The sequence below is a fragment of the Trichoderma ghanense genome (assembly GCF_004382785.1).
Source record: "Trichoderma ghanense strain CCMA-1212 chromosome Unknown scaffold_5, whole genome shotgun sequence".
Lineage (NCBI taxonomy): Eukaryota > Fungi > Ascomycota > Sordariomycetes > Hypocreales > Hypocreaceae > Trichoderma > Trichoderma ghanense.
In genome coordinates this window covers 1,513,604-1,540,768 of record NW_027395668.1, presented here as the reverse complement: position 1 = coordinate 1,540,768, position 27,165 = coordinate 1,513,604, and the positions used below count along the sequence as shown (strand labels likewise).

The following is a 27,165-nucleotide window of genomic DNA, read 5'->3' as shown; positions in this document are numbered from 1 at the left end:
ACAATGAATGGCACAATATGTTTTTCAAGGAGAAATCCTGGTACAATGTGAGTTATAGTTGGTAGGTATTCGGGGATGATATTCAAGATCCTTGTGCAACCGACAGATTCAATATGCTACACATTACGCATATTCGCAAGCAGGAGCTGGGGACGTCATGAATAACAGCAAAGAACTCTGACATTGCATCAAGCCTATCCATACAACAGTACTATATAAAAGACCGCAGCAAAAAGGAATTTGTAAAGCAAACATGAATCAGGAGAAAGATCCTATTCCTTCTTCCATAGCTATACCATCATACCAATGCCAAATCCTGATACCTTTTCCATTTCCGTCTTGTTCCCTTTAAAATATCGTAACAAGTGTTTCATTTTCCTGTCCGTCATAAAGCATTTCTATTCCTCCCTCCTTTCCAATGTCCCAACTGTATCAATGAGTTTCAGACTCAAGGTAGATCCAACGTAATCCTCTTGCCCAAGAGTCCACCCAAGAGCCCCCCCGTCGTGTTCGTCGTGTTCGTTGTTCCTCCCAAAAGGCCACCGAGGAGCGAGGTAGAGTTGGTTGTCGTGTTGGTCGCGCCAGTTGGGGTGGTGGTATTCGCTCCTCCCAAAAGGCTACCCAGAAGACTCGTACCAGTCGAGTTTGTGGTGGTAGTCGTAGTATTGGTCAGACCAGTCGAGCCAGTTGTTCCAGAGCCCGCTGTTCCGAGGAGTCCTCCGAGCAGATCGGTAGTGCCGCCAGTGGTTCCAGTGGTTCCTGTGGTATTGTTGTTTCCAAGTCCAAGCGAGGCCGTCACATTCAAGCCAAGGCCGCCCGTAGTATTTGTGGCACCACCACCCCCTAGCAATCCACCCAGAAGACTACCAGTGGTGTTTCCTGGGGCCCCTCCAAGCAAACCGCCCAGGAGACTACCAGTGCCGTTGCCTGCAGTTCCGTTACCGAGAAGACTGCCCAGACCACTGGTGGTGTTGCTGAGAAGATCGCCTAGTCCAGTGGTTGTATTGCCAAGGACCCCACCTAAGCCGGTGGTAGCATTGCCGAGAAGGCCTCCAAGATTCCCAGTGCCTGTGGTGCCGTTGAGAAGGCCGCCTAGGCCATTGGTAGTATTGCCGAGCAGGTCACCCAGGCCACCGGTGGTGTTGTTCAGGATATTGCCCAGCCCAGTGGTGATATTTGTGAGGAGATCCCCCAGGTTGCCCAGGGTTCCGGTGCCGTTGCCTGCAGTTCCGTTACCAAGAAGACCTCCCAGAAGATCTCCAGTGCCGTTGCCTGCAGTTCCGTTACCAAGAAGACCTCCCAGAAGATCTCCAGTGCCGTTGCCTGCAGTACCGTTGCCGTTGAGGAGACCGCCAAGCGGGTTCCCACTACCATCGCCAAGTGTCCCATTAGCACCCAAGAGGGGGTCGAGCAGCCCTCCTGTATTATTGCCAGTTTGCCCTCCGGCGGGGTCTGTCAAGTTGCCCAAGAGGTCTCCTACAGCGCCCGCAGTGTTGTTCAGCAGAGTGCCGAGGAGGCTGCCAAGGGCGCCAGGGTCGACCGTTCCATTGGCGTTCACAAGGCCGTCCAACAGATCCCCTGTGTCGTTTCCGGTTCCTGATCCTAACAGAGCGTCCGTCAGATTGCCGACGAGAGCACCCAAGGCGCCGGTGTCTACGGTTCCATTGGCATTCACAAGGCCGTCGAGCAGTCCTGTGCCGTTGCCTGTTCCTGTCAAGTTGCCGAGAAGACCTCCTGTGGTGCCATTGAGAAGACCGCCGAGAAGGTCGCCGACAGTAGTTCCGTTGCCTCCGTTGTCTCCTGTGCCTCCTGTCGTGCCATTCAGAAGGCCGCCAAGAAGATCACCAATAGTAGTACCGTTACCGTTATCCCCTGTACCACCTGTTGTGCCATTGAGGAGGCCACCGAGAAGATCTCCGATTGTAGTTCCATTACCTCCATTGTCTCCTGTACCTCCCGTCGTACCATTGAGAAGACCACCCAGGAGGTCGCCGATAGTCGTTCCATTACCGAGCAGGCCACCAGTATCAGTGCCATTGGTTCCGCTTCCAAGGAGGTCACCCAGGAGATCACCAACAGTAGTCCCATTGCTTCCGTTAACCGGGTCTGTAAGCCCTATTGTGCCATTGATAAGGCCACCCAAAAGATCGCCAACAGTGGTTCCGTTGCCAAGCAAGCCGCCAGTATCAGTGCCGTTCGTCGTTCCATCCCCTCCGCCAAGGAGGCCACCAGGGTCAGTCGTGTTCGTGCCCGTCGTTCCGTTCCCAAGAAGGCCAGTAAGATCAGGAGTAGTCCCATTACTTCCAAGCAAGCTTCCAATGACAAGCCCGTTCAGAGTCGCAGGAGCAATATCCAAAAGCCCATCAATGAGACCGTTCAGAAAGGTAGGATCAACAGCCTTGTCGCTCGTCGCGTTCAGGCCGCTCAACGAGGCACCAACGAGAACGCCGCCCAGGAGGTTGGGATCAACACTTGCGCCGCTTCCAGCAAGTCCTCCGAGCATGAGCCCGGCCAGGACATGAGGGCTGATCACTTTGCTGTTTCCGAGGAGGTTGTCCAACAGACCGGCTACGATGGTTTCGTTGCCCGCGATGGATGTGTTGCCGATGAGGCTGCCCACAAGGATTCCTCCCAGGAGGTCGGGATCAAGGCTCCCATCGCTTGTAACAATACTATTCAAGTAGTTGGGGATGGCCGTTGCGTTGCCGCCTCCGAAAAGGCCGCCCAGCCCTCCAGAACCGAGCAAGCCTGCTCCGATAACGCTAGGCAAGATCGTGATGTCAGGAATACCGTCGCCATTCAGGTCAACGCCTCCCGTGACACCAATGACAGTATCGGGCAATCCATCGTTGTTCAAGTCGACGCCTCCACCAGGGAGGAGGAAGACGTCCGGAATACCATCCAGATCGAGATCGATGCCACCGTTAGCACCGACGACAGTGTCTGCTGCTCCGTCTCCGTTGAGGTCAACACGAGATCCAATGCCAACTTGAAGGCCGAGACCAAGACCAATGCCAGCACCGCTGCTAGAATTGGTAGAGCCGTTACCAGAAGTGAGCAGCCCCTCGAGGAGGCCCGGCAAGACGAAAATGTCGGGGCTTCCATCGCCGTTGATGTCAATGCCTCCGTTCGGGGCAATCGTGGTATCAGCAATGCCGTCGCCATTGACGTCTACCTTTCCATCAGGACGAACGAGGATATCGGGGATGTCGTCGAAATTGAGGTCGATGCCACCTCCGAGGCCAATCGTAGTGTCTGGCTTTCCGTCAAGGTCGAGGTCTACAGGAGTACCAACAGTCAAGCCTTGGAGCAGGCCATTCAGTCCACTGCCCAGCGAACCCAACAAGCCGCCAGGCGTGCCAGTCAGGTCGTTGAACAAGATGCTGAGATCAGCTGTGCCGTCTCCATTAATGTCAATGCCGCCGTTGGAGCGCACGGTGGTATCAGGGATTCCGTCTCCATTGAGGTCGACTCCGCCGCCAGGCAAGATGGTGATGTCGGGCTGTCCGTCTCCGTTGATGTCAATGCCTCCATCAGCACCGACAGTGACATCGGCCTTTCCATCGCCGTTGAGGTCCACGCCAGCGCCGTTGACAAGGCGTCCACCGACTGTGATCAAGGGGCTGGTGCCAGTATTGGTGCCATTGGTGCCGCTACCTCCGGCCTGGCTGCCGAGCAAGCTGCCGATAGCATTGACGATAGCATGAGCAAGGCCGAGAACGGTCAGGTCCGGCGTTCCATCGCCGTTCAGGTCGATACCACCACTGGAAGTAATGGCGGCGTCAGGCGTTCCATCGCCATTGAGGTCGATGGTTCCGTTAGCTGTAATGTAAATGTCGGGCGTGCCGTCACCATTCGTGTCAATGCCGCCATCAGGGCCAATAGTGGTATCCGGCTTGCCATCGCCGTTGAGATCAACTCCGAGGCCAGGGAAGATCAGACCAGCAGGGTTTCCGCCAGTAGAGTTCCCTGTGAGAGAAGAGCCGACAAGGTCTTTCAAGATGGTGATATCAGGTCTACCATCTCCGTCGAGATCGATGCCGCCGCCAGGGAGGACATGGCCATCAATAGTGCCATCACGGTTCAGGTCGACGCTGCCGTCAAGGCGAACCGTCAAATCTGGGACTCCGTCTCCATTGATGTCGATACCTCCATCGAGACCAATGCTTGTATCGGCCTTGCCGTCGCCGTTGATATCGACACCAAGGCCAGGAATCGGAATGAAGTTGCCGGTGCTGCCATTTCCTGTGCCACCAGGGATGATTGGCCCGCCGGGGTTCTTCAGGATCCGAATGTCTGGTCTACCGTCTCCGTTGGTGTCGATACCGCCATCGGCACTGATGTACACATCAGGAGTACCGTCAAGGTCCAGGTCGACGCCGCCGTCAAGGCGGACCATAAGATCAGCGATTCCGTCTCTGTTGGTGTCAATGCCGCCGTTGGGGCTAATTGTGGTATCCGCTTTGCCGTCGCCATTAAGATCGACCCCAAGGCCAGGCAGAGGCCTGAAGTCGCCCGGGTGCCCGATGGTGGTTCCGTTTCCTGTGGTCCCAGGGATGAGGGATCCAATACCCCCGATGATGGTAATGTCGGGGATCCCATCACCATTAGTGTCGATGGCACCACCTGGGCCAACTCTGGTATCCGGAACTCCGTCGAGGTTCAGATCAACAGAGCCATCAGGATTGACGATGAGGTCGGGCTTCCCATCCCCGTTGGTGTCGATGCCTCCACCAGGGCCGATGGTAACATCAGACTTGCCGTCACCATTGAGGTCAACACCGGCGCCAGGAATGATAAGGGGCCGGCCGCCGATGATCCTAATGTCTGGAATACCATCGCCATTGATGTCAATAGCACCACCTGGCCCAACTCTGGTATCTGGAATACCATCAAGGTTCAGATCAACAGAGCCATCAGGATTGACAATGAGGTCGGGTCTCCCATCCCCGTTAATGTCGATAGCTCCACCAGGGCCAATGGCAACGTCGGGCGTACCATCACCATTAAGGTCAACACCAGCGCCAGGGATGGCAAGCGGCCGGCTGCCGATGAGGTAGATGTCTGAAATACCATCGCCATTAGTGTCAATACCACCGTCTGGGCCAATTGTAGTGTCCGGGATGCCATCGAGGTTCAAATCAACACTGCGGTCAGGGTTGATAACGAGGTCGATCCTTCCATCTCCGTCGATATCGACACCTCCACCAGGGCGAATTGTAACGTCAGGCTTGCCGTCGCCATTCAGGTCGATGCCAACGCCGGGGAGGGCGAGGGGCTGGCCGTTACCAGAGACAGGGCCGGCGCTAATGGTGATAAGCGGCCTCCCACCGCCGAGGTCAATAGTGCCGCCAAGGCCAAGCGTCAGATCAGGGATGCCGTCGCCGTTTACATCCACGTTGCCCAGGGAGTCGATGAAGATGTCCGGTATACCGTCCCCGTCGGTATCAATGCCGCCACTGAGGCCAATGGTGCCATCGGGTATTCCATCGCCATTGATGTCCACGGGAAGGCCAGGGTGGATGAGTGGCGTCTGGTCTGTAGGGGGCCTGCGAGGCTGAACAAAGATGTCAGCTACGCCGTTGCCATCGACGTCGATGCCGCCCCCGGGAAGGATACGCGTGTCTGGCTTGCCATCTCCATTCACGTCCACAAGGCCGTTCAGTCCAATGACGGGGCCCAGCTTCCTACCGTCGTTGAGTACAACGGCGCCAGTCACGCTCACTACGGCGTCAGGCGTACCATCTCCGTCTGCGTCAACCGGCGAGCCAGCGAGAGAGTTGATCCCCAAGATCCCGGAGCCTCCACGACCAAGGACGTAGAGAATCTTGAAGTTGGGCCTGCCATCGCCATCCGTGTCAACGCCACCGTCCAGGTCAACCATGGCGTCTGGTGAGCCATCTCCGTCGAGATCGACAGCGCCATCAAATCTGATGTTGATTTCTGGTATACCATCGCCATTCAGATCAACGCCGCCGTTGGGCCCAATGACAAGGTCGGGTACGCCATCAGCGTTTGTATCAATCGGAGTGCCGGGGTCCAATCGCACAAAGTCAAAGTTGAAGCCGGGGTTGCCCTCAATATCGTCAGTATCGGAAGTGATGACGGTGATATCAGGGCGGCCATCACCGTCGACATCAACTCCGCCGCTCTCACTGACGAAAGTGTCGACTATGCCATCACCGTCGGTGTCAACCCCTCCATCAGGATTGATTGTGATGTCAGGCCGGCCGTCGCCGTTCAGGTCGACGCCACCGTCGGTGCCAATGACGGTGTCAGGTCGTCCATCCCCGTCGAGATCGATCTTCGTTCCAGGCAAGAATTCTCCACGAGTCTCCGTTTCGCCTGTTGCTCCTAATCCGTGATGTCCGTTTCCGTTACTTCCATGGCCGTGTCCATGGCCCTTGTGTCCATGGCCCTTGTGTCCATTGCCCTTGTGCCCATTGCCCTTGTGCCCATGACCCTTGTGCCCGTGGTCGTCGTGCCTATAGGCGTCATGTGCATAGTCATCGTGCCCGTATTCGTTGTGCCCGTATTCGTCACTTTCATGGCCCTTGTGTTCATGGTCCTTGTGTTCATAGTCATCCTGTCCATAGCCCTCATGTCCACTGTCGCCATGCCCATGGCCCCTTGATGGCTCAATGATGACGATAGGAGGCTCACCAGGTCGAATCGGCGGGCAGGTAACTCGGGGACCGTCAGGCCTCGCACCAGGAGCAGTAAGCACTGCGGGCAAATGATCAGGGTCGCCACAAAGCACGATCGGATCCGCGCCAGGCAGAAGTCTTCCGTCGCGGCCGGTCGGGAGAAGCGTGTGGGTTTCGGCTCTTTCTCCCTGGTGATATCCAGGAGCCGTCACCGTGAGGAGATGGTCGGTAAATCCATGAGTGCCAATAACGACTGTGGGCGGGTATTCCGGGCCCCTGCCTGGAATTGTGAACCGAGGATCGTCGGGGCCAGCCCCGTCGCAAGTATAGGTGGTAGGCTGCGGTTCCCAAGGCCTCTTGGTCTGGGGTTCGCAGATGATGACAGTGCCCACACAGCCATGGCAATCAGGATGGATAGTCGAGACGTAGGGTTGAAGGCCGGTGGCAGTCGAAGTTATGGTAACGTAAGGATCCTGTGTAGGTTCGTAATGAAAGACGGTGCCTGCGCAGACCGGGCACTGAGGATGTCTGGTCGAGGTGGCGGGCTCCGATTGGCAAGTCGGCAGAGTGAGCGTCACATAAGGCGGCTTCTCTTCAGCCGTCTTGAAGGATTGCTGGGGAGCGCAGGCATTGGCGCAAGCGCCAAACGAGAGGTAGGTGGTAACAAGGACTTCGACGGTGATGATATCATCTTCGTTAGCCCTCACGGGGGCAGAAAGGAGAGATCCCAGGACGGCCGCCTTGGCCGCCCAGGACAGGACACCGTTTGCACGACGGCCGGTCATTTTGAAAACCAGTCGAAGAGCAATGACGGTGAAGAGAGTTGCGTCCAAGCGCAAAAGACAGGGAAAGGAGTGTAAGTTGTCACCGTCTCACAAACAAGTAAGAAGTTGGCCATCGGAGGGTATGATATATCTTTCTCCAGGTCTAGAAGGGTGAGGAGACTGCTCTCCACATTTCAAAGCGAGACTGAAAGATTCCGAGGAATGCTGTCGTTGGCGACTCTTGAAGCGACAGAATAACGAAGAGTGGCCATCCATCCCACGGCACATTCGTGGCTGCAAGGCCATTGCCTCGCCACCAACTGACTTAGACAGTCGTGTTGCATTCCGAAGGCTCCATTATGAGCATTTGCGAGTGAATGCTGATCGACCCTCCCAGCAGCTCGGTCTCTGCTGTCGCGAGAAAGGCTGGGCAAGATATTGTGTGCTTTACGCGTGATGGCCATTCCCTTGGGAAAGCCATGTCGCGCCTACTCCTTGAGAAGCGGCTATCTACGCGATAGCGGTTGGCATTGAAGTTTCTGGCGCAATGCTCTCCGCACAATGAGCAATCCAGATCCGAGCCGCGAGGAACAAGGTGCCTGGGACCAGCCGATTTTCCAATGTTCCTTTGCTTGTGACATGGTAGCAAATGGTTCTTAATATTGCTAGGTTGCAGCATCCCATGCTCATATCCCCACGAGTCAACCTGAAATCCGTTTGACCTGGGTTGAGGCCAATGGTTCAGCACCATCATGTCCAGAGAGGAGAGCGAAGCCAGCCCTCCACACCAATGGCCAAGCAACACGACCTTGTGCTGGGAATGCCATTAAAGTCCCCGTGGCGATAACTCGACTCCAGTCTCTCTGAGACACCGTTGCTGGGTGTGCTGGACCACCAACATGGTCGACAGGGGCAGCGAGTCAGACATGCGATGAGTCGCGGAGGATGCCCTGGATAAGGATTCGAGGGGAGGGGCACAACATTGGCGGTGACGTTCATGACAGATGACGTTCATCGTGAATCTGCAGAGTTCATATTCAATTGGATGCAAATTTTTGGCAGTTCTTTGAGATTACGGGAGGATGATGTTGGCGAGTGGAGGAGAGAGAACAAGAGGTGAGGTTGAATAGCGGGTGGCCACGTGATTGCAACTCCCACTTCCCTACATGTAGGTATCTTCATGTCTGATGTCGACATGCCCGAACTCAGGTACCTGCATAGGTAAGTAGTCCCCAGATGTTGCCATTCTCGAAGAATCACATTATTTGGTGCCATTCTTTGCGAAATCACGTTCTTTGATACCTCCTATCGTATGCTCACCGCCACAGCACCACCAACACCACCATCTGAGACTGTCTCCCCTCGACACCAACATACCAAAACCCGCCACTACACCGCAGGCTCTATCCCGCATACTCAGACACCAGCATGGATTCCTTGCGGCGGGCCGCACCGGAGCATAAGCTCAGATCTGAGACAAAAGGATTGTCTCACACACCTATATAGGACAATGGCCGGCGGAGACCTGCTGCATGTCTCAGAGTCGGCCGCTACTAGAGCGGTTGGCGCCTTGAATGCAATGTTCGCGATGAGACGCGACCAAGCCTTGTGCTGCGCGTCTTTGACGTTTGCCTCAAGATCCTTCCTACCTTTGCCGCGCATCTTGCTCGAGCACCCGAGTGAGAACCAAACGGCTCTTGCAGTCGCATCTGTCGAGGAACTCTACGTAAAATGGACGCAGTTGGGAACGTCAATTATACAACCATGGTGATGGTATAGAGTAAGCAAACAAGCTGAGTCTTAACCCTTTCCCTCATAAACTGAAAAATCAAAGTGAACCATCACTACAAGCAGCACACGGTAGGCAACCAGCCATTATNGATGGGTAGGGTACACGATGGGGTCGTTCAATCGCGCGGGCTGGGACAAGGATTGGTGGGAATCAACAAGCATTGGCTGGCCAGGAGTGTGAGGAGACGCCGAGTGGGAGTGCGAGAGCATAGTAGGCGTGTACCGCGGGCCCCCCAACCGAAACGCCCCCGGCCCCTCCAGTTGCCCATCAACTTTCCCCATCGCCATCCTCACCAAGAAGTCCCCCAAGTGCTCCGTCGGCGAATGCATCCCCCTCATCAACCCAATCACAGGCGCCACCGCCGCAGCGCCCAACTTATACGCCATCCCCGGGTCCGGAATATACGGCAGAATCTCCCTATGCCTCCTCGCATCCACATACGCCGGCCGCACCGAATCCGCCCTCAAACCCCCCGGATTCGCAGCCGTCATCTCCCCCAGCTCGCTCTCCGTCTCACCCTTAACCCTCGCGAAAATCGCCGAAAACCGTCCGGGCTTCTGCGTCGCCCCCTCGCCCGAAACATAGATAAACCGAAAGGGCTCCGAAGGCGTCGTCGTCAGCGTCGAAAACGATTTCGCTGCCGCCAGAGTATAGTCCTTTGTGATCTTGACGTAGTCCTGCGCGCTGACCTTGGTCTGGCTGATGCCCAGGGCCCAGACGCAGGCTTTGGCGCCCTGGAGCTGTTCCAGCACTTGCGCGTCGTACTTTTCAAAGTCTTGGTGGAGGATGACGTTGATCCGGGGGTCCTTTGCGTCTTCGGCCATGCGCACGGGTTTGCGGCTGAGGATGGAGATTTTGGTGATGTCCTTGGCTTTGATCATGGCGTCGAGGACGGAGCTGCCGACGAGGCCGGTGGCGCCTGTTAGGATGATGTGCATTTTGGGGGAGCCTGAGATGCGTAGTTGGATATTGTGCAGCTTGCGTTATTCTCCTCGCGGCTCCCACTTATAAGCCAACGAACGTTTGTAAGACAAGGGCGTGAGTATGGGTGAGCAACGTCGATATTCGCCAAAAAGTATAGCAGTTCGAGCGACTATATAGTAGAGCTGACGTATATGTGCACAGTTGATGATGGTATGGATGTAGAAAACCACTCCCAGGGGGAAGCAAGCCGTTATATAAGTCCAACCCCCCCCCCAAGGCAGCCTCAGCAGTGTAATGCATGATCGGGCTTATCATCTCCATGTCAAGCCCACCAGGCCCGGACATAAACCAGTCGCTACGCGTATGCTGACAGGCCGATTACCGCATTGGGCGAAAGCCTGGATCCTGGGGGAATCCGCCGGCGGGAAACTTCATCTCCGCATCTCCGCCTGATATTCACATGCCCAGCACTTATCTCGATTGTCTAGGAACGAGGTGGAGGAGGAAAGTCCCAGCAGAGAGGTGAGAGCATCGGCAGTTTTTCAGTAATCTCCGTCTCGGCATTTGCGGTGGAGCTGAGTGGTGATGGACTCTGTCCATACTGGCAGAAGTCAGGAGTCGTCGGACTTCGAATCGTATAATCCGCCTCCGCCCATGTCCAAAGAATGGGTCTAGAATAGTTAGGATGATATAGACATATAGCTAAACCCCCACCAAGGCTACAACCCATCCCCAAAGCACAAATCATGAGGTCACCAAAGGAATTGGGTACATACCCTGAAGATGAACATGACGAGCCAAGGGACGAATTTATGTGGCAAACAGTCAACCCCCCATTTTGGCGTCAAACATTCACCAGCCAGGCAATGTGTAGCGCTCTGATGATGGCAGCACGTTGTATTCTAAGATACCTCTACCGAAGTAAAGTGACATATATAGAATTAGGGCTCGGCAACGTCGAGTAGCCCCGGCATGGTACAGCAGAGCCATCATTACATACGCAACACCGCGTATCCTTCTCGTTCATTTGTTGCAGTCTTCAGTCTATCTTTCCACATTGCTACAAGTATGGAGGAGCCCATATTGAGAGGTCCGTCCCATGGATACAACACGTTGCGCTCCATGATTGTTTCATCATCAAGCTTATGAGCACCAACGAGTGATGCATCCGGCAGAGTAACGAGCACCCATCGTTTGACAACAGCGAGCTGGCAATCATCCCGCAAGTACCATGAAGCAGCATGGGATTGTCGGCAGCATACATCCCCAAGCTAGTTGTACAAGGCTCGGCAATACAGCATACGCTGCTGCTCCAAGGCCGCCGTGCTGATGACTCCGCAAGATACGCCTGGGAAGCAGCGCATTGGGCACAGCGAGGTTCCGCCGTTCAGCTGATTCGGAATGAATCAAAGAACGATCCTGCTTGCACCGTTCGCCACCCAACAGTGTAGCGGAGCTGCCGTGGGCCATACCGCCATAGGCCGTCGGGTCTCATGGTGTCACCAGCCTAGCAATGCTATGATTGGCCGGTAGGCTTATGACTCTGCTGCTGCTGTGGCAGCCTCGGCCCTATTGTTGCAGAGCATGACCTCCCGGCCCATGTCGGTATATCGGGCATGGCCTGTTGCACGGAGGCTCGTAGCTACTTTCTTCGTAGCTGTGGCTGGTCTTTATCTGCCGCGCTGTTTGCGGCGGTGGACCAGAAAAAAAGGAGAGTGTAGGGGATCCAGTAAAGGCTTGACTACGCAGCTCACCCCCGGACCCCCATCATGCCGCTTGAATCGTTCCTCAGGCGAGGGATTTGAATCTCTTCATCATCCGACGAGTCGGCCGCTTCAGCGCCGGCCCGGTCGAGCATCCTCTCAATGTCCTCGTCGCGCAACACTCTCCGGGCACCGGTATGTCCGGCACCCAAGCCAGTGGGAAGCGAAAGAGATCCTCTCAAGTGGCTACCGGGTCCCTTGACGCGTCTCTTGGGCGTTGTACCGCTCGGGCTGTAGTATGGGTGCTGCGGCGAGTCCACGTCCATTGGCGATCCCGGAGGACGCATCATTCCGGGAGACTTGTCAAATTCGGGCCTCCTGTGAGCGTTTGTTGGCCGATGTCCGGGAAGCACCTTCCTGGGGGCGCTGGGCAGCGCGTGTCTTGTCGTGGAGTTTCTAAAGGCGCCTGTCTGGGGATGAGGGGAAGCCGACGGCGAGAATGTATGCTTGAGATTGGCCGAATTGTTTGGACTGCTCATGAAGAGCAATGCCTCCATAGCATCCTGCTCCCTGACGTTCTGATGGGTAGGGTACACGATGGGGTCGTTCAATCGCGCGGGCTGGGACAAGGATTGGTGGGAATCAACAAGCATTGGCTGGCCAGGAGTGTGAGGAGACGCCGAGTGGGAGTGCGAGAGCATAGTAGGCGTGTACCGCGGGCTAGAATTGCGGCGCGGGTTGGAGCGCGTGGCAGAAATGGACGGCTGGATGGTGGCCGGAGGAGCGAGAGAGGGCTTGTTAGAGGTCAGGTATGGAGAATCGGACTTGCGGCGGGCGGCGGCCTGTTGGGCGAGATGTACCTGAGCAGATGCGGCGGCGACGTCCAGACGGGGGCTCGCCGAGGAGCTGTGCCGCCTGATGGTGGAGGAGCCCGAGGCGGGAGACACGGCCTGGGAAGCGGCCATTGATTCAACTTCTTCGATGGAGTGGCCTTGCCAGCCAAAGTTGACCTTCATCATGGCGTATGAGAGGCGAGTCTTGAGCTCGGCAGACAGCTGCGAGGGAGGAACGGTCAGCACATGTCAAAATCAACTTCCAAAACCTCCAGGGTCTGCTTCAACATACCTCTCCTATGGTGCTGCCGGTGGACGTGACGCTGACGGTGCTGAGGTTCCTGCCATGGCCATGGCCGCGCGCCCCGGGAGGGCTCATGCCGGCCTTGACCTCGCCGTCCGCCATGCGCTTCCTCGACGCGCCAGCGGTCGTCGATATCCTATCCTGGGCCGCGGCAATGGTGGAAAGCTGCAGCAGATGATCGTTCTTGTCTCGGCCAGCAGCAGATGAGGCATCGTGAGCCAGATATCCCGCGGCGCCGTCCGTGACGCTGCTGATGTCGCTGGCCGGGGGCGTCATGGCCGGTGCCGAGGAGCTGGTAACATGGGATTCCTGCGAGTTGGTGACGGTCAGAGGAATGCTGAGGGCGGCGCCGGAGCCACTGGCGTCGAGGGCATCGGATTGCTGCGATTGCTTTGGCGACAGGTCCCGGGGAGTTTCCGCCACCTCGCGCTGGGACGACGCGGCATCGCCGTCCATGGTGGACGCGGGCAGGTCGGGGGCTGAGGCTGGAAGAGAAGAGGGAGCAGTAGCAAGAGCAGGGGAAGAGGCAGACGAGGACGCGGAAGCAAATTGAGGTTCAGGAGCGGCGGCGGCGATGGCGACGGCGGCCGAGGCTGAGGCTGGCTCAGCTGGAGCAACGGCTGGAACAGATGTTTCGACACCCGCGGCCGGAGCAAGAGCAAGAGGCGCTGGGTGCGACATGTCGCGCGGAGCGGAGCGTCGAGAGCGCGACAAGACCAAACCCCACTGCGTGCGTTGCGGTGCGTTACGCTGGAGCGTCTGGCGGGATTCAGAGTCAGAGTCCGAGTCAGTCAGAGTCTGAGGCCTCAGAGGCGCGTTGGCGCGTCTCGACACGGCAGAGCTGGGACGAGGCGGGCAGCCTGGCGGCGGAGCAGATGAAGCAGAGACGGGACAGCCAGAGATGGACGCAAGCGGTCGACAGCACAGCTCGGCATCGATGTGAGCAAAAGGTGCGAGTGTTGAAGCACAAGTTCGGTCCTGGTCCTGGTGCTGGTTTGTGTGTGTGGGTTACGCGCGGTCCAGTCGCGACGGATGCGGGAGGGACGGGCAAGGACGGGATCCCCCCAAAGGTGCCCCCGAGGTTCCCCCCAAAACGACCTGAAGGCTAGGCGGGTGAGCGCTGAAGACGCACCGCTGCGGTCGCTGGAAAAGATTCCACGGAAGCGCCCCAGCCCCAGCCGTTTTGCTCGCGGGTCAGCGCCCACGGCATCAGACCAAACTTGAACCCGCCGTGGCTCGCAGTGGATCTCGCCTCTCGATGTGAGTTGAGGCTAGAGGGCTAGGCGCGAAGCCGTCAAATCAGTCGCTTCGACAGACAGAGTTCAATGGGTGCCAGCCCTGCTGTGAGAAGCCGCCAGAGCATCGCATCGCGCATCACGCGCACGCAAAGTTGCCAGCGCTAAGCCGGTGGGTTCCTGTCGGTGGACCCGGCGCCTTGTCGTGGAAATAGCGACATTGAGCGACTTGTGAAAGTCCTGTTTTGTTGATAGCAGTCTTGCTTTGGGGTGGTGAAGAGGTGCAAGTTGTCCCACCTGAGGCCTCGACCCGTGTGTCGTACAAGCGATAGAGATGGTTGAGAGAGCGCGGCAACAAGAGGATTGTGTTAGAGAAGAGTTGACGAGCCGTAGCTGGCTTCGTTGTGTAACCACTGCGGCATCAAGACGACGTGGGCTCTTCTCTTTTTCGATTCAAATTCCGCCTCTCTTGTTTCCTTTTTTTTCTTTCCCCGTCTCTTCTTTGCAGAAATCTTCAGCGGCTCAGCTCGCTAACACCAAACAGGACAGCCTGCAGCTGTTCTCACATCATCCCTCCTTGCATCGAGGGTAAGAAAAGGCGCTATGGATCTGATTTTTTTTTTCCTTGAACTTCTTCGTTTCTCTTCTTCTTCTGCCTCGTTGGTCCGAAGGATGCAACCCCATGGCCGCACCTTGTGGGCTGCGCATCTCTGCAGCGTCCTGGGAAAAGCCTCACCTTGATATGGCATGCATAAGGTATTCGCTCTCCGTTCTACAAGGGTTCACGGTTAGGTTGGGCTCATGGTGGGACATGCTGCACGACCTGCTTCTTGGCCTGTCCTCTCTCTTCCCCGCTCTCTCACAGAAAGAAAAACCCCGCGGGTGGTGAAATAGAAACAAAAAAGAGAATGGCTGGATGGGGGTTTTCCCGTCATGGCTGGAGTCAATTGCCATGTTTCCATCCTGAATTTTTTAGAGGGAGAGCCGAAAATAGCTCTAGTGAAAATTTAACTTGCGTCCACGGTCGAACCTCTTTTTGACTTCCATTGCTGCTGGCGTGGCAAAATCAACCGGCTCAAGCATCGGAGCATCCCGTGCGAGACGGCTTGGGGAGCGCTCCGCAGTCTGCTTTCTCGTGTGGGTTGGCGATTACAACCAGAGGATTCTTTGCTTCCCTTTTTTTTTTATCCTCTTTTGCGGTTGAGACCAAATGGATCGTGAAATCCTTCATTGACACGAAGTCACGTGCATGACGCGACACGATTTCAAGACTTAGTCAGCATGTGAAAAGCCTATATGAGCCAATTGCAGGCTCGAATCAGTCTTAGTAAGGGTAAGGCGGGCATGTGAGTCAAGGCCAGAGATCAAACACGTCAAGTCATCTCGACTCGAACCTGGAGATATTAAAGCCGGGTCACGAGGCACAGAGTACACGTAATGGAGAGTCGAAGTTGGGCATCCTTGCCAGTTGAGTCTTTCTGTCGGTTCAGCTTGATGGCTCTAGAGTTGTGTGCATTTCTAGGCTTCAACTGCTACAGACGAGCCATGACGGAGATTCCCATCCTACCCACAGCCGGGCTCGTCTCCGCCAACGGCTTGCAGTCCATACGCTCCTCCATCTAGAATGACCCCCTCGTTGTTGTCCAAGTCATCCTGAACTCTCCTCCATCCCTTGGCACGGCTGTCTCGCCCCTCTGCATCAGCCCCTTTCCCCTTGGCGTCATAGACAGGCCGCATCGCAGCTCCCAGGAGCGGATTCGCGCTGAAAGCGCCGCCGGCATTCTTATTTCCAGACGTCTCTTGCAGAACTCCCGAGTTGAGCTCCTCAGCTTCATCCTCCTCTGGTGTGACTGGGCGCTGGATGGGCGCAACCGTCTTCACCACGCGGCGCCCAGCAAGGTCAATGCTAATGACCTGCTGCCGCTTCTCGTACTCTGGCCGTGCGTTCCACTCCATCTCCCGCAAAATCTTCTGCTGCCTTTTCAACTCCTTCGCCCGCTCCTCCGGGGTCGCCCACATGTTCCCCGTCCCGCTCATGGCGATGGAGACGTCAAAGTCTGACGCTTCATCTCTCACCGTCGTACGCCGTGCGTTTTGCGCCTGGAAGTTCAGCAGCTTGTCTCGATGCTCCCGTGCTTTGGCCGCCGCTTCTGCTAATGACGGAGCGTCGCTGTCCAGTCCCCGCGGCGGCGTGAAGGGCGCTGGAGTCTTGGCCACGTCTGCCTTGCGATGCGCTGCCGCATTGGCCGCCATCTTTTCCTTACCGCGCTCGTCCTTGAGCTCCCTGACCATGGCCTGAATCTCGTCCGAGCTGAGTAGTGGTGTTCCGCAAAAAGTACACGGGCCCAAGCCCTCCTTCAAGCAGATGACCTTGCCACAGGAGAGGCAGTTGGGTGCGGCAGCCTGGAGAGGATGTCTGGTTGCTACGCAGTTGCACTTCCTTGACTTGGCATCCCTGTCTAGTGTTGGGTTTGTTGTAATCTCCAGAGATCGAATGGCCGCATCCAGATCGGCCAACGCTGTAGACTGGCCCGCCATTGGCACCCCTCCAGATATTGAAATCTTGGTGACATTTCCGCTGCTGGCTGGCTTCGGCGTCGATGTCCGTGAAACCGGCGTAGACTTGGCCTTTGACTTGCTCGGGCCGTCGGATATGAGATAGCCGCCTGCTGTAGAGTTTGTCTTCTTCGGTGTCGGCTCTTCAACCTTGGGGGGAGGCTGCGCCTTTACTGTAACGGTAGGCTCTTTGACGGAGGGTGGTCTTGCCGGCGAGGCTGGTCTTGATGGGCGATTGCTGCTCGGAGCGCTAGATCGCTGAGAGATGTACTCCAGATCAGAGTCCTTTTTGTTGTATGCCTTGCCTGACGGGCCAGCGTAGTCATCGACCTTTCGAGCTTCTGGGGTGTGCAGCGCTGCTTTCTTCTTTTTGGGCGCCCTGCTCCATTTTGGCACAGGCTCTATTGATTCGGCGGCGGCAGGTTTTGACGTTGTCGGCGTCTCTTTTGATGGTGTTTTTGACGGGGCTTTTGCGGGAGGTTTGGAGCTTGAGGCTGCCGAAGAAGCTGGAGCAGCAGCGGCGGGAGGAGCCGGATCTCTTCGCCGAGCGTTGAAGGTGGATATGAACTCGATGACGGCGGGCGAGTCGCCGAGGAGGTTGTTGAAGTGCGTCACTGCTTCGGGCTTGGAGAGGGTCGAGGCATAGTCGAGGACCTGCTTGAGCTCGTCCTCGGGCAGTGGGAGCAGCCGAGCGAGCTGGTAGATGGACATTGCAGTGGCACTTGCAGCAGTTTGTTCGTTTTCGGATATCGAAGAGGAGATGGATGTGGGAGAACAGGAGGTGAGGAGTTGAGTGTTGGAGAAAGGAAGCGTGAAGCTGCAAGCTTGAGCTGCCGTTTGGCTTATCGGCCTGCAGATACTTTTATCTGGCCACCGGCAGATGAGTCATGCCGAAGGAGAGATTGTTTTGGAGGGTTGATTTCTTGACAGGATGAATTGAACTTGTCATTCAGTTCTATTATATTTCTGCTAACGAAACGGCAGCATTCAATCATTCAATGGCGACATTTTCCAGCACCAATCCCAAAGTGTTCTGGTCATTGCATACTACAGAGTGACGACGCTTCGGTCATGGTGGGGCTGCAGTTTGAGAGACCGAGGGAATGGCATCACCTCGAGCGTCCATAATACTCATGCTGTTCTCGCTCAGTTTGGCTCCAATTGTCTGTTTATAATCATCCCGTCCATAGTTTCAGCCACAGTCGTCTCGGAATCAAGTCAAACCCAAGTAAAGGATGTCAGACTGTAAGATCATCATTGTCGTCTCTCTCCCACATCATCTCCAGCCCTACTAACTTCATAGCCTCAGCCCAGCGCGGCAAGTTCTTTGTCAGCTGCCAGACATGGCAATTATGCGCCAATTCGGCCGGCCCTCTCACTCCAACGGCTGCCCCACGAGAACAGACGAGAATCCATTCCTCCCTCCGGCCGGTCCGTCTCTTTCGCCGCTTGTGCCTGGTTACCCGACGGCTTGAGGCTTGCACCAATCACTTCAGCCGGGAAATCCCGGACTATAGCCGGGCTTGTGCCTCAGCCGTGCGCACTTTGTCCTCTGCATACAAGAACGAGGCCCGGCCAACCCAAACCTTTTCCTGCTCTCCACCATCGTCTGCAATTCCCTCCGTCGTTGGATCAATTCCTCTTGCATCTTCTCTTTAGACCATCATGTTCGCCGCTCGAATCCAGCGCAGGGCCTTCTCTGCCTCTGCCCGCAACGTAAGGCCTCCTCTCCTCCTTCCCCCCTCCCCCGCCTGTCGTCGTCTCTCCTCCTCTTCGTCACCCAACGCTGAAGCTGTGAGCCTCATCGTGTGCTGTGCTGACCAGCTTCGTCTCCCCTTCACTATAGCTCTCCAAGGTTGCCGTCCTCGGTGCTGCCGGTGGCATTGGCCAGCCTCTGTCTCTCCTGCTCAAGCTCAACACCCGTGTCACTGAGCTTGCTCTGTACGATATCCGCGGCGGACCCGGTAAGTCGCTGTCCCTGTCTCATCATGCGCCAATTTTCCTCCGCGCACTTTTTCCCCTTTGCTCCGGCATTGCGGAATGACCCATTGGCTAACATGCTCTGTCTTTTTCTCCTCCTGCAGGTGTCGCCGCCGACATCTCCCACGTCAACACCAAGTCCCTCGTCAAGGGCTATGAGGCCACCCCCAGCGGCCTCGCTGCCGCCCTCAAGGGCTCCGACATCGTCCTGATCCCCGCCGGTGTCCCCCGCAAGCCCGGCATGACCCGTGACGACCTCTTCAACACCAACGCCTCCATCGTCCGCGACCTGGCCAAGGCCGTTGCCGAGTCCGCCCCCGAGGCCAAGCTGCTCATCATCTCCAACCCCGTCAACTCCACCGTCCCCATCTGCGCCGAGGTCTTCAAGGCCCGCGGCGTCTACGACCCCAAGAAGCTCTTTGGCGTCACCACCCTCGATGTCGTCCGTGCTAGCCGCTTCGTTTCCGAGATCAAGGGCACCGACCCCAAGGACGAGAACATCACCGTCGTCGGCGGTCACTCCGGCGTCACCATCGTCCCTCTCTTCAGCCAGAGCAAGCACCCCGAGCTCTCCTCCAACGCCGAGCTCGTCAACCGCGTCCAGTTTGGCGGTGATGAGGTCGTCAAGGCCAAGGACGGCGCCGGCTCTGCCACCCTCTCCATGGCCTTTGCCGGTGCTCGCATGGCCGACTCCCTTCTCCGCGCCGCCGACGGCGAGAAGGGCGTCATCGAGCCCACCTTTGTCGACTCTCCCCTCTACAAGGACCAGGGCATCGACTTCTTCAGCAGCAACGTCGAGCTCGGCCCCAACGGTGTCGAGAAGATCCACCCCATTGGCAAGATCGACGCCAACGAGGAGAAGCTCATCCAGGCCTGCCTGGGTGACCTCAAGAAGAACATTGCCAAGGGCGTCGCCTTCGTCAACGAGAACCCCGGCAAATAAGCGACTGAGAAATGGTTTCTCATAACGTCATGAGCGTTTCTGTCTTTCAGCAATGTGTCCCTTGGTAATGTTTTCTTAACGAGACATACGTCCGCGGGGGGGGGCAGGAGAAGGAATCAAGAAGGGTTGAGAGTCTGGCTGTTTGGTTCGCTGCTTACAGGCGGCCATTTGGTCGGGACTGGCAACGGAAATATGGGGGAGGTTTGGATGAAGAACAAAAACACTCAAAAAAGGAGACTATTTCCCACGGCTTTTGACGAGGCTCCCTTTTTCTCCTCTGCTGTTCTGCAGCTGCCATAGACTTCCATCGGGGTCTCTGTAACATTAGCACAAAATAAATAAGACAACATTCTTAATCGCCAAAACCCTTTGCTTCCTTTTGCAATTACTTCCTTCATTTGGAACAACTTGCTTACGTGAAAGATCACTAGCTTAGACGAGTCAGTGAGTGAAATCAGCCATATTGAGGAGAGAGATCTCTATTAATCTTGGGCTTTATATCTTCTACTTGGCCCAGCCTCTTTTTCCCCCAAAAGAATCTAAGAGCAATTGTACAGCCTCCAACTCTATACATAGGTAGCTAAATCTCTCTTTTTTGTCTTGCCTTGTCCTTTTGCCTCTCCATAAACGATACACCAGAGACAGAAAAAAGTCATTCAAGACCCAGACGCAGCCGCCGGCTGCTGACGGCCCGTGGCCCACGCCTCAATCTTCCTCTTGCGCTCCTCGACCTTCCGTTCAAACTCGGCCACCTTCTCCAGCCTTTCCTTCTCTTCCTGTTCGGCCTTCTTCTTCTCAATCTCCTTCTTGCGCTCCATCTCGCGCTTGAGCTGCTCGGGGCGGCGCTCGGCAATGTCGCGCGGGCGGTAGTCGCTGAAGAATCGCTTCAGAACAACCTCAATGACCCAGCAGAGCACGTAGTCGAGGACCATGACGGTAGTCATCTTGGTCTTGAACTCGTCGGTGAAGGGCACAAGCTTCATCTGCTCGTTGATCTCGGGCATGAGCTCGAGAGCGCAGACAAAGGCGAGGCCGGACACGCCGACGATGCCGTAGAACATGGCCCGGTTCTCGGTAATGGACTCGCGGAAGGGTCGGCCCTGGTAGTTGATGGCAAATGTGGAGATTTGTTGAATCAGCTGCAGCAGGTAAATGGCCGAGTTGAGCAACGAGGGCGCAAACTCAGCCTCCAGGTCAATGTCACCGGAGCGTCTATAGCAATGTTAGTAGAACGTCCATCAGATCGGGTGTATCGGTAAGGCACTCACGGTTCGATTCTGTCGCACAGGCGAGCAATGTAGATGAGGGTGACGATGTGAACGGCAAACTGTCCCAAAATGGATCCGATAATGTAGATGTTGAAGATGTTGGGTTGGGGTCGCTCCTTGCTGAGTCCTTCCACAACACGAGCCCTTGAGATGCTCAGGAAGCAGACAGACATGAGCATACCGCTAATGGTGTACTGCGTATCGCCAAACTTGATGCCTTCAAGGTACAGGACAGACAGGGAGTAGGCGCTGATGAGACAGTTCAATGCGAGAATCTTGTACATCTGAATGGTGGCGACAAGAGTGCATCGGCCTTGGCGGATAATGTTGGGGATAGCCATGACATCGCGGAGCTTCGAGGTAAAGGGCGCAGCGACCGAAGCGTCTCCCAGCTTCAGGGTGGGGGGTTCGTCATCACCCATCTCAGCCTCCATCATGCTAGTAGCCAGTGTATCCGCGAAACTGGCCGCCTTCTTGTTGACAGCCTGCTGGCGACTGTCAAGGAGGTTCTGAGCACCGGGCGACGTAATGGTTTCCGTGGGGTGGCCATGCTGTTTGATGTACTCCTCGGGCGTAATTTTCTTCCTGGCAGCTTCACGTTCGACAGCCTTTTGATACTGGGGATTGCTAGGTCCAGGAGGGTAGAGGTGGGCAATCATGACGGGGACCGGGGGCGCAGGCTGGTTGAAGCGCTTCATGAGCTCGCATTGCTTCTGATACATTTCCTTGAGCCTGGTGTTTCGGGCATGTTCAGCGATACGGGTCAAGTCTTCCTTGGTACCGTTCAGTAGCGCGATACCGATGTGAGCCTGTTTCAGGGCACCGACATCGTTGGTACCGTCACCAGCCATCAGAGTGTAGTAGCCCATATCCTTGAGGCCCAGGAGAATGTCTTCCTTTTGCTTTGGCGACACGCGAGCGTAGACCCAGGTATGGCGGAGAAGGTCCTTCCACCCAGAATGGTCCTTGAACTTGGCGAGAGCATATCCAGTCACACAGAGATCCTTGTTCTTGAGGATATCGGCATCGATGGGCTTCGAAGGATCAACATGGATGCTGACTTTGTCGTCCACGCTCTTCCAAACCAGGCCGTCACCACCAGCATTATCCTCAGGGGCATCCAAGATGAGAACATCGCGATCGACGATTTCAACTTCGCGAGCAACGTGGACAGCAGTCAGAGGGTTGTCACCAGTGATCATGACCACACGGTGGCTGCTTTCGTTGAGCATCTGTACGGCCTCCTTGGCGTCTTCCTTGAGGGGGCAGTGGAGGACCAAGAAGCCGGCGAAGGTGAGATCGGCCTCGACCTTTTCTCGCTTGAGATCGTTGATCTTGCTAGCGCCCAGTTCAGAATCGACAGTAAGCTGCTTGTATGCCAGAGCCAGAACTCGGGATCCCTTGCGGGTGAAGTATTTGTACGTCTCCTCGTAATCGGCAGGCACCTCGACGAGCATCTTCTGGATGGTCTCAGGAGCGCCCTTGACACCGGCGAATGTTCCCTTGATCTTTTGGCCTGTACCAGTGTGAATTCCATTGACGAACGCGACGGAGCTCTGACGCTTGAGGGCCGAGGAGAACTGGAACCGGCGCTTGATGTGAACGTTGCCCTGAGTGGTGCCAGCCTTGGGGGTGCTGGAGAGGACGTCGTTGCGACCGAGGCCCCAGCCAAGGGAACTAAGAGTAGCCTTCTCCATGGGATCTCCCACAATGTCGCCCTCGTCCAGTCGAACCAAGGCATGAGCGGTGGCGAGGACCAGCTGCGTCTCCAGACTAGCTTCCTTGACTGCAATGATGGTGGAGTGAGCACCATCGCCTTCTCGCTTATCCTCGACATCGGAGTGGTTCAGGCCCAGTCCAGCAATACCCTCGACGACCAAGTCCTCGCCGGTCAGCGTTCCAGTCTTGTCGAAACACGCGATATCAACGCGTCCGGCAAATGGGATTCGGAAAGGCTCTGTGCAAAAGATGGCCAACTTTGAAAGGGCTGCCAAACTGGTGTTCACTGCAAGACTCAGTTCCATGGGCAATTCGGGGGGCACGACGCTGGTGACGATCAAAACGCAATCCAGCAAGAGCTTGGAGCGCTTGCGGTCCCTTTTCACACCTTCATCCCAGACATACCACGAGGCAGCCACCGCGAAGATGAGGAGAAACAGGATGAACAGCAGGGCCTCAAAGTTGTTTGCAGAGACGCGCTCGGTGGAGTAGATCATGGTTCGGACCAGGCTACCTTGCGAAGTCTCGAAGCCGGTCTTGATGACAATGGCCAGAGCTCCGTCGTCGGGAGCAGCAGGGACACCCGAGGCCAATTTGGGCCTCTCCTGGTCGGCGTTTCCATGGGTGATTTGCAGGACCTTGGTGCCACCCCACAGGAAGGCGTTCTTGTCAATGCCCTCTGGCTCAAGGCGAGCATCGGCGGGGCGCAGCTGGATCGAGTCCTTGAGCAGCGGGGTACTTTCTCCGGAAAGCATGGCCTCGTTGACAATGGCGGTGCCTTCAACCAGGAGCATATCACACGCGACACCGCTGTCTTCCTTGGTTCGGCCAACGGACACGAGGTCACCAGGCAGGAGAGCATCGCTCTGAATCTCGGTCCACTTGCCCAAGCGGTATACCCAGACATCGTAGGGCTTGATGCTCATCCCACGGAACTCGTTGAGGGTGCGCTGGCGCTGCCAAACAACAGTGCTCTCGAATGCGACAAGCATGAAGAGAGTGAAGAGCGAGTAGTACCAGTATTCATCGAGCATCCACAAGCCAACACAGAAGATCTGGAAGACGAAGAAGGGCGCGACAGCGTGCTCCTTGAAGAGCTCTGTGAACGTCGGGACGGGGATATCGAACGTGTTTGTGCCATAGTGCTGCTCGATACGGGTCAATTCTGATTGCTTGTCAATGCCCTTGGACATCTGGAACTGGCCAATGGTGGGCTTGGGCTCGGCATCGATGGGATACGCGAGGGTGCTGAAGGACTTGGTATCGGGGTTGTAGAGGAAACGGCGTTTCTGGAAGAGGAACGAGATGTTGGTCTTGCCACCAACCTGTTGAGAGGGGGGATTGACGTTAGCAAAAGTGACTGTTGATGCTTCACAGAGCAGAGTACAGATACACGGCCAGACATACCTTGTCTCGCACCAGCTTGCAGATTTCGCCGGAGCCGGCGTTGGCGATGGGCAGAACCTTGATCAGCTCGGCATCCTGAATGTCCTTGACCTTGCTCGCCGTGAACCGCGCATCCAGAGTCACGCTCCAGTGGGTGCTCAGCCAGACGAGGGACTGCAGGGTGATGATGGTGCCGCACCAGACAAACGTCCACTCCGGGGCGCCAATATACTTCTCGTACAGGTCCGGGGTCAGGTAGTATCGCAGGAAGATGGGCCACAGAATGGCAAAGGGCCAGACGTAGGCATGCAGGTAGAACGGCAGCGGACGAAGAAGCTCCGCGTGCTTGATCTGCGGATTGTCCACGAGGGCTGCCATGGCAGGCAGACGGGAGCTGATGAGGCCCCAAGCGGCAGCAGTTTGTCTAGAGGCGGCGGAGAGTGAAGGGTTCTGCAGACACCGCTGGTGCTGACATTGAAGGGAGGCAGAAGCAGAGGCAACAAGCAAACAGAGCCTCGGCTGGCGGAGTTGCTGGAATCCAGAGAGTCGGCCGGTTTGAAAGCCGCGATCTGTACTTTTCATCGCCTGGCTCTAGCGAACATTCTGGTGGCAAGTTGCGGGCTTAGTCAGCTATCGGAGGGGAACACGATGTCGCCGATAAGGACGGAGAGCCGCACGTCATTCCTCCCCACAGCTTGAAGAGACGGGCATTTGACCTGATGAAGAGACGCTGAAGCAGAGATGAAGATTTGCAAAGGAATTGACGAATTGATGTTGATTGAGAGAGAATATGAGAGAGAGGCTGTATAGAAGAGAGTGTTGTCGTCTACTTAAGGTGATTGTACTGTCCATGTTTTGCCCCTCCCTAACAAGACAATTCCAACATCACGATATCGAATACAATGACGACAAAGAGAGTGCAACAACCACAAGGAACTGAATGAAAGTCTCAGCAATTGATTAAGGTGCCATGCTTCTAAGATTCTAGTGCTAAATTTGCCTTGCAAAATCTGGCTTACCGCGGGACAATACGCGCAGTTGGAGGCTTCTAAAGGGCTTACAGGGTATCCGACAACTGCTGAGCAGCGCAGACTTCACCCGCCTCAGCCAACACGTCCACTCTCAAGCCCAACCCATCCAGATCGTTATTCCAGGCATCTTCCCCTAGCATATCATGCCCATTATCCCCCTCAGCCCCTACTATCACCTCCTGCGATCCTCCGTCAACGCCCCTTGGGATAATCCTGCTTGGTGAGCGCAGCAGTGCGTCCGCTGCCTTGAGTCGTATCATGTCATACAGCCGTTTGTCGTATGCGAGAAAAGGGGATATCGTTTGATACATTGCGTGTAGAAAGTCTGCCGGACCGCATTCTAAATGCTCTCGTGTGCCAAAATATGAGCTGCGACGAGAAGTGTAGGCTTCCTGGATATGGGGGCTATTGTAGGCGCTCGTGGTGCATAGTATGACATCTGCCAGCGTGTTGGTAATTTCAAACGATTTAATCAGCTATTTGATGCCGTGTTAGATCCAACCCTGAGAGTCGAGTATCACAATGCGCACCTGATCTCTTCCTAATGAAACCAAGTGCTCTTTTGAATTCATGGTAATGGACGAGAGAAAGTCCTGCGCTATCTGAGACGGAAACAGAAAGGTCATGGAATTTTCGTTCGCACAGGAAGAAAGCAGGCTTCGAGACATGGCTTGCTGCCATATCAGAATCCGCATCCAGTGCTTGGTGATGTTATAGTCTGCTCTTTGAACAAGATCGTATTCCGAGGCCTTCGGAGCAATGGTCTCCAGGGATCGCTGGACTGCGATGAGGCGATCTTGTTCCGAGTGAGCTTGATAGGACTCGTACATGTAGCGGGCTGTGCGATAGAAGAAGGCATCAAAAGCCACGAAGAGCGTCGCAAGCTCAATGAGTCCCCTTCCGTACTTGTCAAAGTCGTCCAAGTTGGCCGTAGGAATTTGGACAGTCTCGAGTATGGAGATGGGGAGATCATGTTGAATGGCATATCCTCTTCCATTTTGAACATTGTTAGCTGTTACGCCTCCTTGATAGGACATGAGAATGTCGTTACCTTTCGCTCACCCAGAGGAGGATATATACTAGGCGCTTATGAGAAGTGACAGGACCTTGGCCAGTGATGCTATCATGTGAAAATTGACAAGTCCCGAGTTCTATCCGGTCAAGGCGGAGGAGCCGAGCGATGGAGATGCCCTCTTGGAGGTAGACCATGGAAGCGTTCCTGTTGTCGGCCTTGGCATGGTAGACATGAAGGAAGAAGGAGGTAAGAGCCCCTTCTATAGACGGATGCTCCCGGTAGTTTGTCAGGTTACGGAACCGGTTGCACTCTTTCTCTAGGAATTCGCTGTTAATGTGAGGTGGAACATCTCCCATTGTGGTGAGGTTCAACTGGGCCATTGTCGCCGCACAGAGTGCCATTGTCATGGTGTAAAGATCGGAATGCGGTGATTCGCTAGTTTCCAATCCTTCCAGTCTTCTCAGTAAGTCCTCCGCATGGATAACTGGCCAAACGGGATACATCCGGGATCTGTAAGCCTCGATAAGCGGCCTGACAACGGACAACGGCACCCTTTCCGGCTTAGAACAAGCTGAAGCATCATGAATGTCGGCTCCCGTCAAGTGTGAATTGACTTGATTAGAAGCCAGCCCATGTGCATCAACTCTCCATTTCCAGTTGCATCGTTGCGTGAGCTTCGAAGTCTTTGGGCCGCGCTTAAGCACTGGCTTCAAGTAGGTGCACTCAAGCGGAGGTTGTGCGTCGAGGCACTTGCGACACGGCCGGCCATTGTCGCACCGGGTCTTGCGTTGAACACAGAAATCGCAGGATCTCTTGGCCATGGACGGTGGATGAGCAAATGGATCGAGAGCTGACTGACTCCGGAGTAATTAAAGGGATTACTGAAGGGACTAGACGGACAATTGCTGAGTCCTGATCCAAGTCACGGTGGAGGAGATGAGGGACACATGGTGATGGATTCTAGGCAACTATCCCCGGACCCCCTTGAATGGGGTCACGCACAGCCCCGTCAACCGTGTACCGACTTTATGTATGTGATGCGAGTGCAGATGCATGTATTTTGTG

The 27,165-nt window shown here is 55.8% G+C and overlaps 9 protein-coding genes across 9 annotated transcripts; 3 read left to right on the top strand and 6 right to left on the bottom strand.

Annotated features, from left to right (window-relative positions):
• Positions 1–435: 435 nt before the first annotated feature.
• Positions 436–6,358, top strand: CCMA1212_005496 (uncharacterized protein; the record flags this gene model as incomplete). The annotated part of the gene is given in 7 exon segments (XM_073702753.1): positions 436–439; positions 454–821; positions 848–990; positions 1,108–1,582; positions 1,610–5,056; positions 5,135–5,892; positions 5,920–6,358. The coding sequence occupies 7 exon segments, from the start codon at positions 436–438 to the stop codon at positions 6,356–6,358; spliced, it is 5,634 nt and encodes a 1,877-aa protein (XP_073559248.1).
• On the bottom strand, positions 449–7,432 carry CCMA1212_005495 (uncharacterized protein; the record flags this gene model as incomplete). Its single annotated transcript, XM_073702752.1, has 1 exon — positions 449–7,432. The coding sequence occupies one exon, from the start codon at positions 7,430–7,432 to the stop codon at positions 449–451; it is 6,984 nt and encodes a 2,327-aa protein (XP_073559247.1).
• A 1,854-nt stretch (positions 7,433–9,286) lies between these two features.
• On the bottom strand, positions 9,287–10,141 carry CCMA1212_005494 (uncharacterized protein; the record flags this gene model as incomplete). The annotated part of the gene is made up of 1 exon (XM_073702751.1): positions 9,287–10,141. The coding sequence occupies one exon, from the start codon at positions 10,139–10,141 to the stop codon at positions 9,287–9,289; it is 855 nt and encodes a 284-aa protein (XP_073559246.1).
• A 1,736-nt stretch (positions 10,142–11,877) lies between these two features.
• On the bottom strand, positions 11,878–13,648 carry CCMA1212_005493 (uncharacterized protein; the record flags this gene model as incomplete). The annotated part of the gene is made up of 2 exons (XM_073702750.1): positions 11,878–12,885; positions 12,956–13,648. 2 exons carry the CDS (start codon positions 13,646–13,648, stop codon positions 11,878–11,880), a joined length of 1,701 nt encoding a protein of 566 aa, XP_073559253.1.
• A 1,236-nt stretch (positions 13,649–14,884) lies between these two features.
• CCMA1212_005492 (uncharacterized protein) lies at positions 14,885–15,091 on the top strand (the record flags this gene model as incomplete). The annotated part of the gene is made up of 1 exon (XM_073702749.1): positions 14,885–15,091. The coding sequence occupies one exon, from the start codon at positions 14,885–14,887 to the stop codon at positions 15,089–15,091; it is 207 nt and encodes a 68-aa protein (XP_073559252.1).
• A 674-nt stretch (positions 15,092–15,765) lies between these two features.
• On the bottom strand, positions 15,766–17,469 carry CCMA1212_005491 (uncharacterized protein; the record flags this gene model as incomplete). The annotated part of the gene is made up of 1 exon (XM_073702748.1): positions 15,766–17,469. One exon carries the CDS (start codon positions 17,467–17,469, stop codon positions 15,766–15,768), a length of 1,704 nt encoding a protein of 567 aa, XP_073559251.1.
• Positions 17,470–18,423: 954 nt separating this feature from the next.
• CCMA1212_005490 (Malate dehydrogenase) lies at positions 18,424–19,681 on the top strand (the record flags this gene model as incomplete). Its single annotated transcript, XM_073702747.1, has 3 exons — positions 18,424–18,474; positions 18,605–18,722; positions 18,843–19,681. The coding sequence occupies 3 exons, from the start codon at positions 18,424–18,426 to the stop codon at positions 19,679–19,681; spliced, it is 1,008 nt and encodes a 335-aa protein (XP_073559250.1).
• Positions 19,682–20,337: 656 nt separating this feature from the next.
• CCMA1212_005489 (Manganese-transporting ATPase 1) lies at positions 20,338–24,478 on the bottom strand (the record flags this gene model as incomplete). The annotated part of the gene is made up of 3 exons (XM_073702746.1): positions 24,076–24,478; positions 20,950–23,993; positions 20,338–20,893 (listed from the first exon to the last, which is right to left on the bottom strand). The coding sequence occupies exons 1-3, from the start codon at positions 24,430–24,432 to the stop codon at positions 20,338–20,340; spliced, it is 3,957 nt and encodes a 1,318-aa protein (XP_073558913.1). The 5' UTR covers positions 24,433–24,478.
• A 633-nt stretch (positions 24,479–25,111) lies between these two features.
• Positions 25,112–27,021, bottom strand: CCMA1212_005488 (putative sucrose utilization protein SUC1; the record flags this gene model as incomplete). Its single annotated transcript, XM_073702745.1, has 3 exons — positions 26,137–27,021; positions 25,616–26,075; positions 25,112–25,561 (listed from the first exon to the last, which is right to left on the bottom strand). Exons 1-3 carry the CDS (start codon positions 26,919–26,921, stop codon positions 25,112–25,114), a joined length of 1,695 nt encoding a protein of 564 aa, XP_073558914.1. The 5' UTR covers positions 26,922–27,021.
• Between the last annotated feature and the right edge of the window lie 144 nt (positions 27,022–27,165).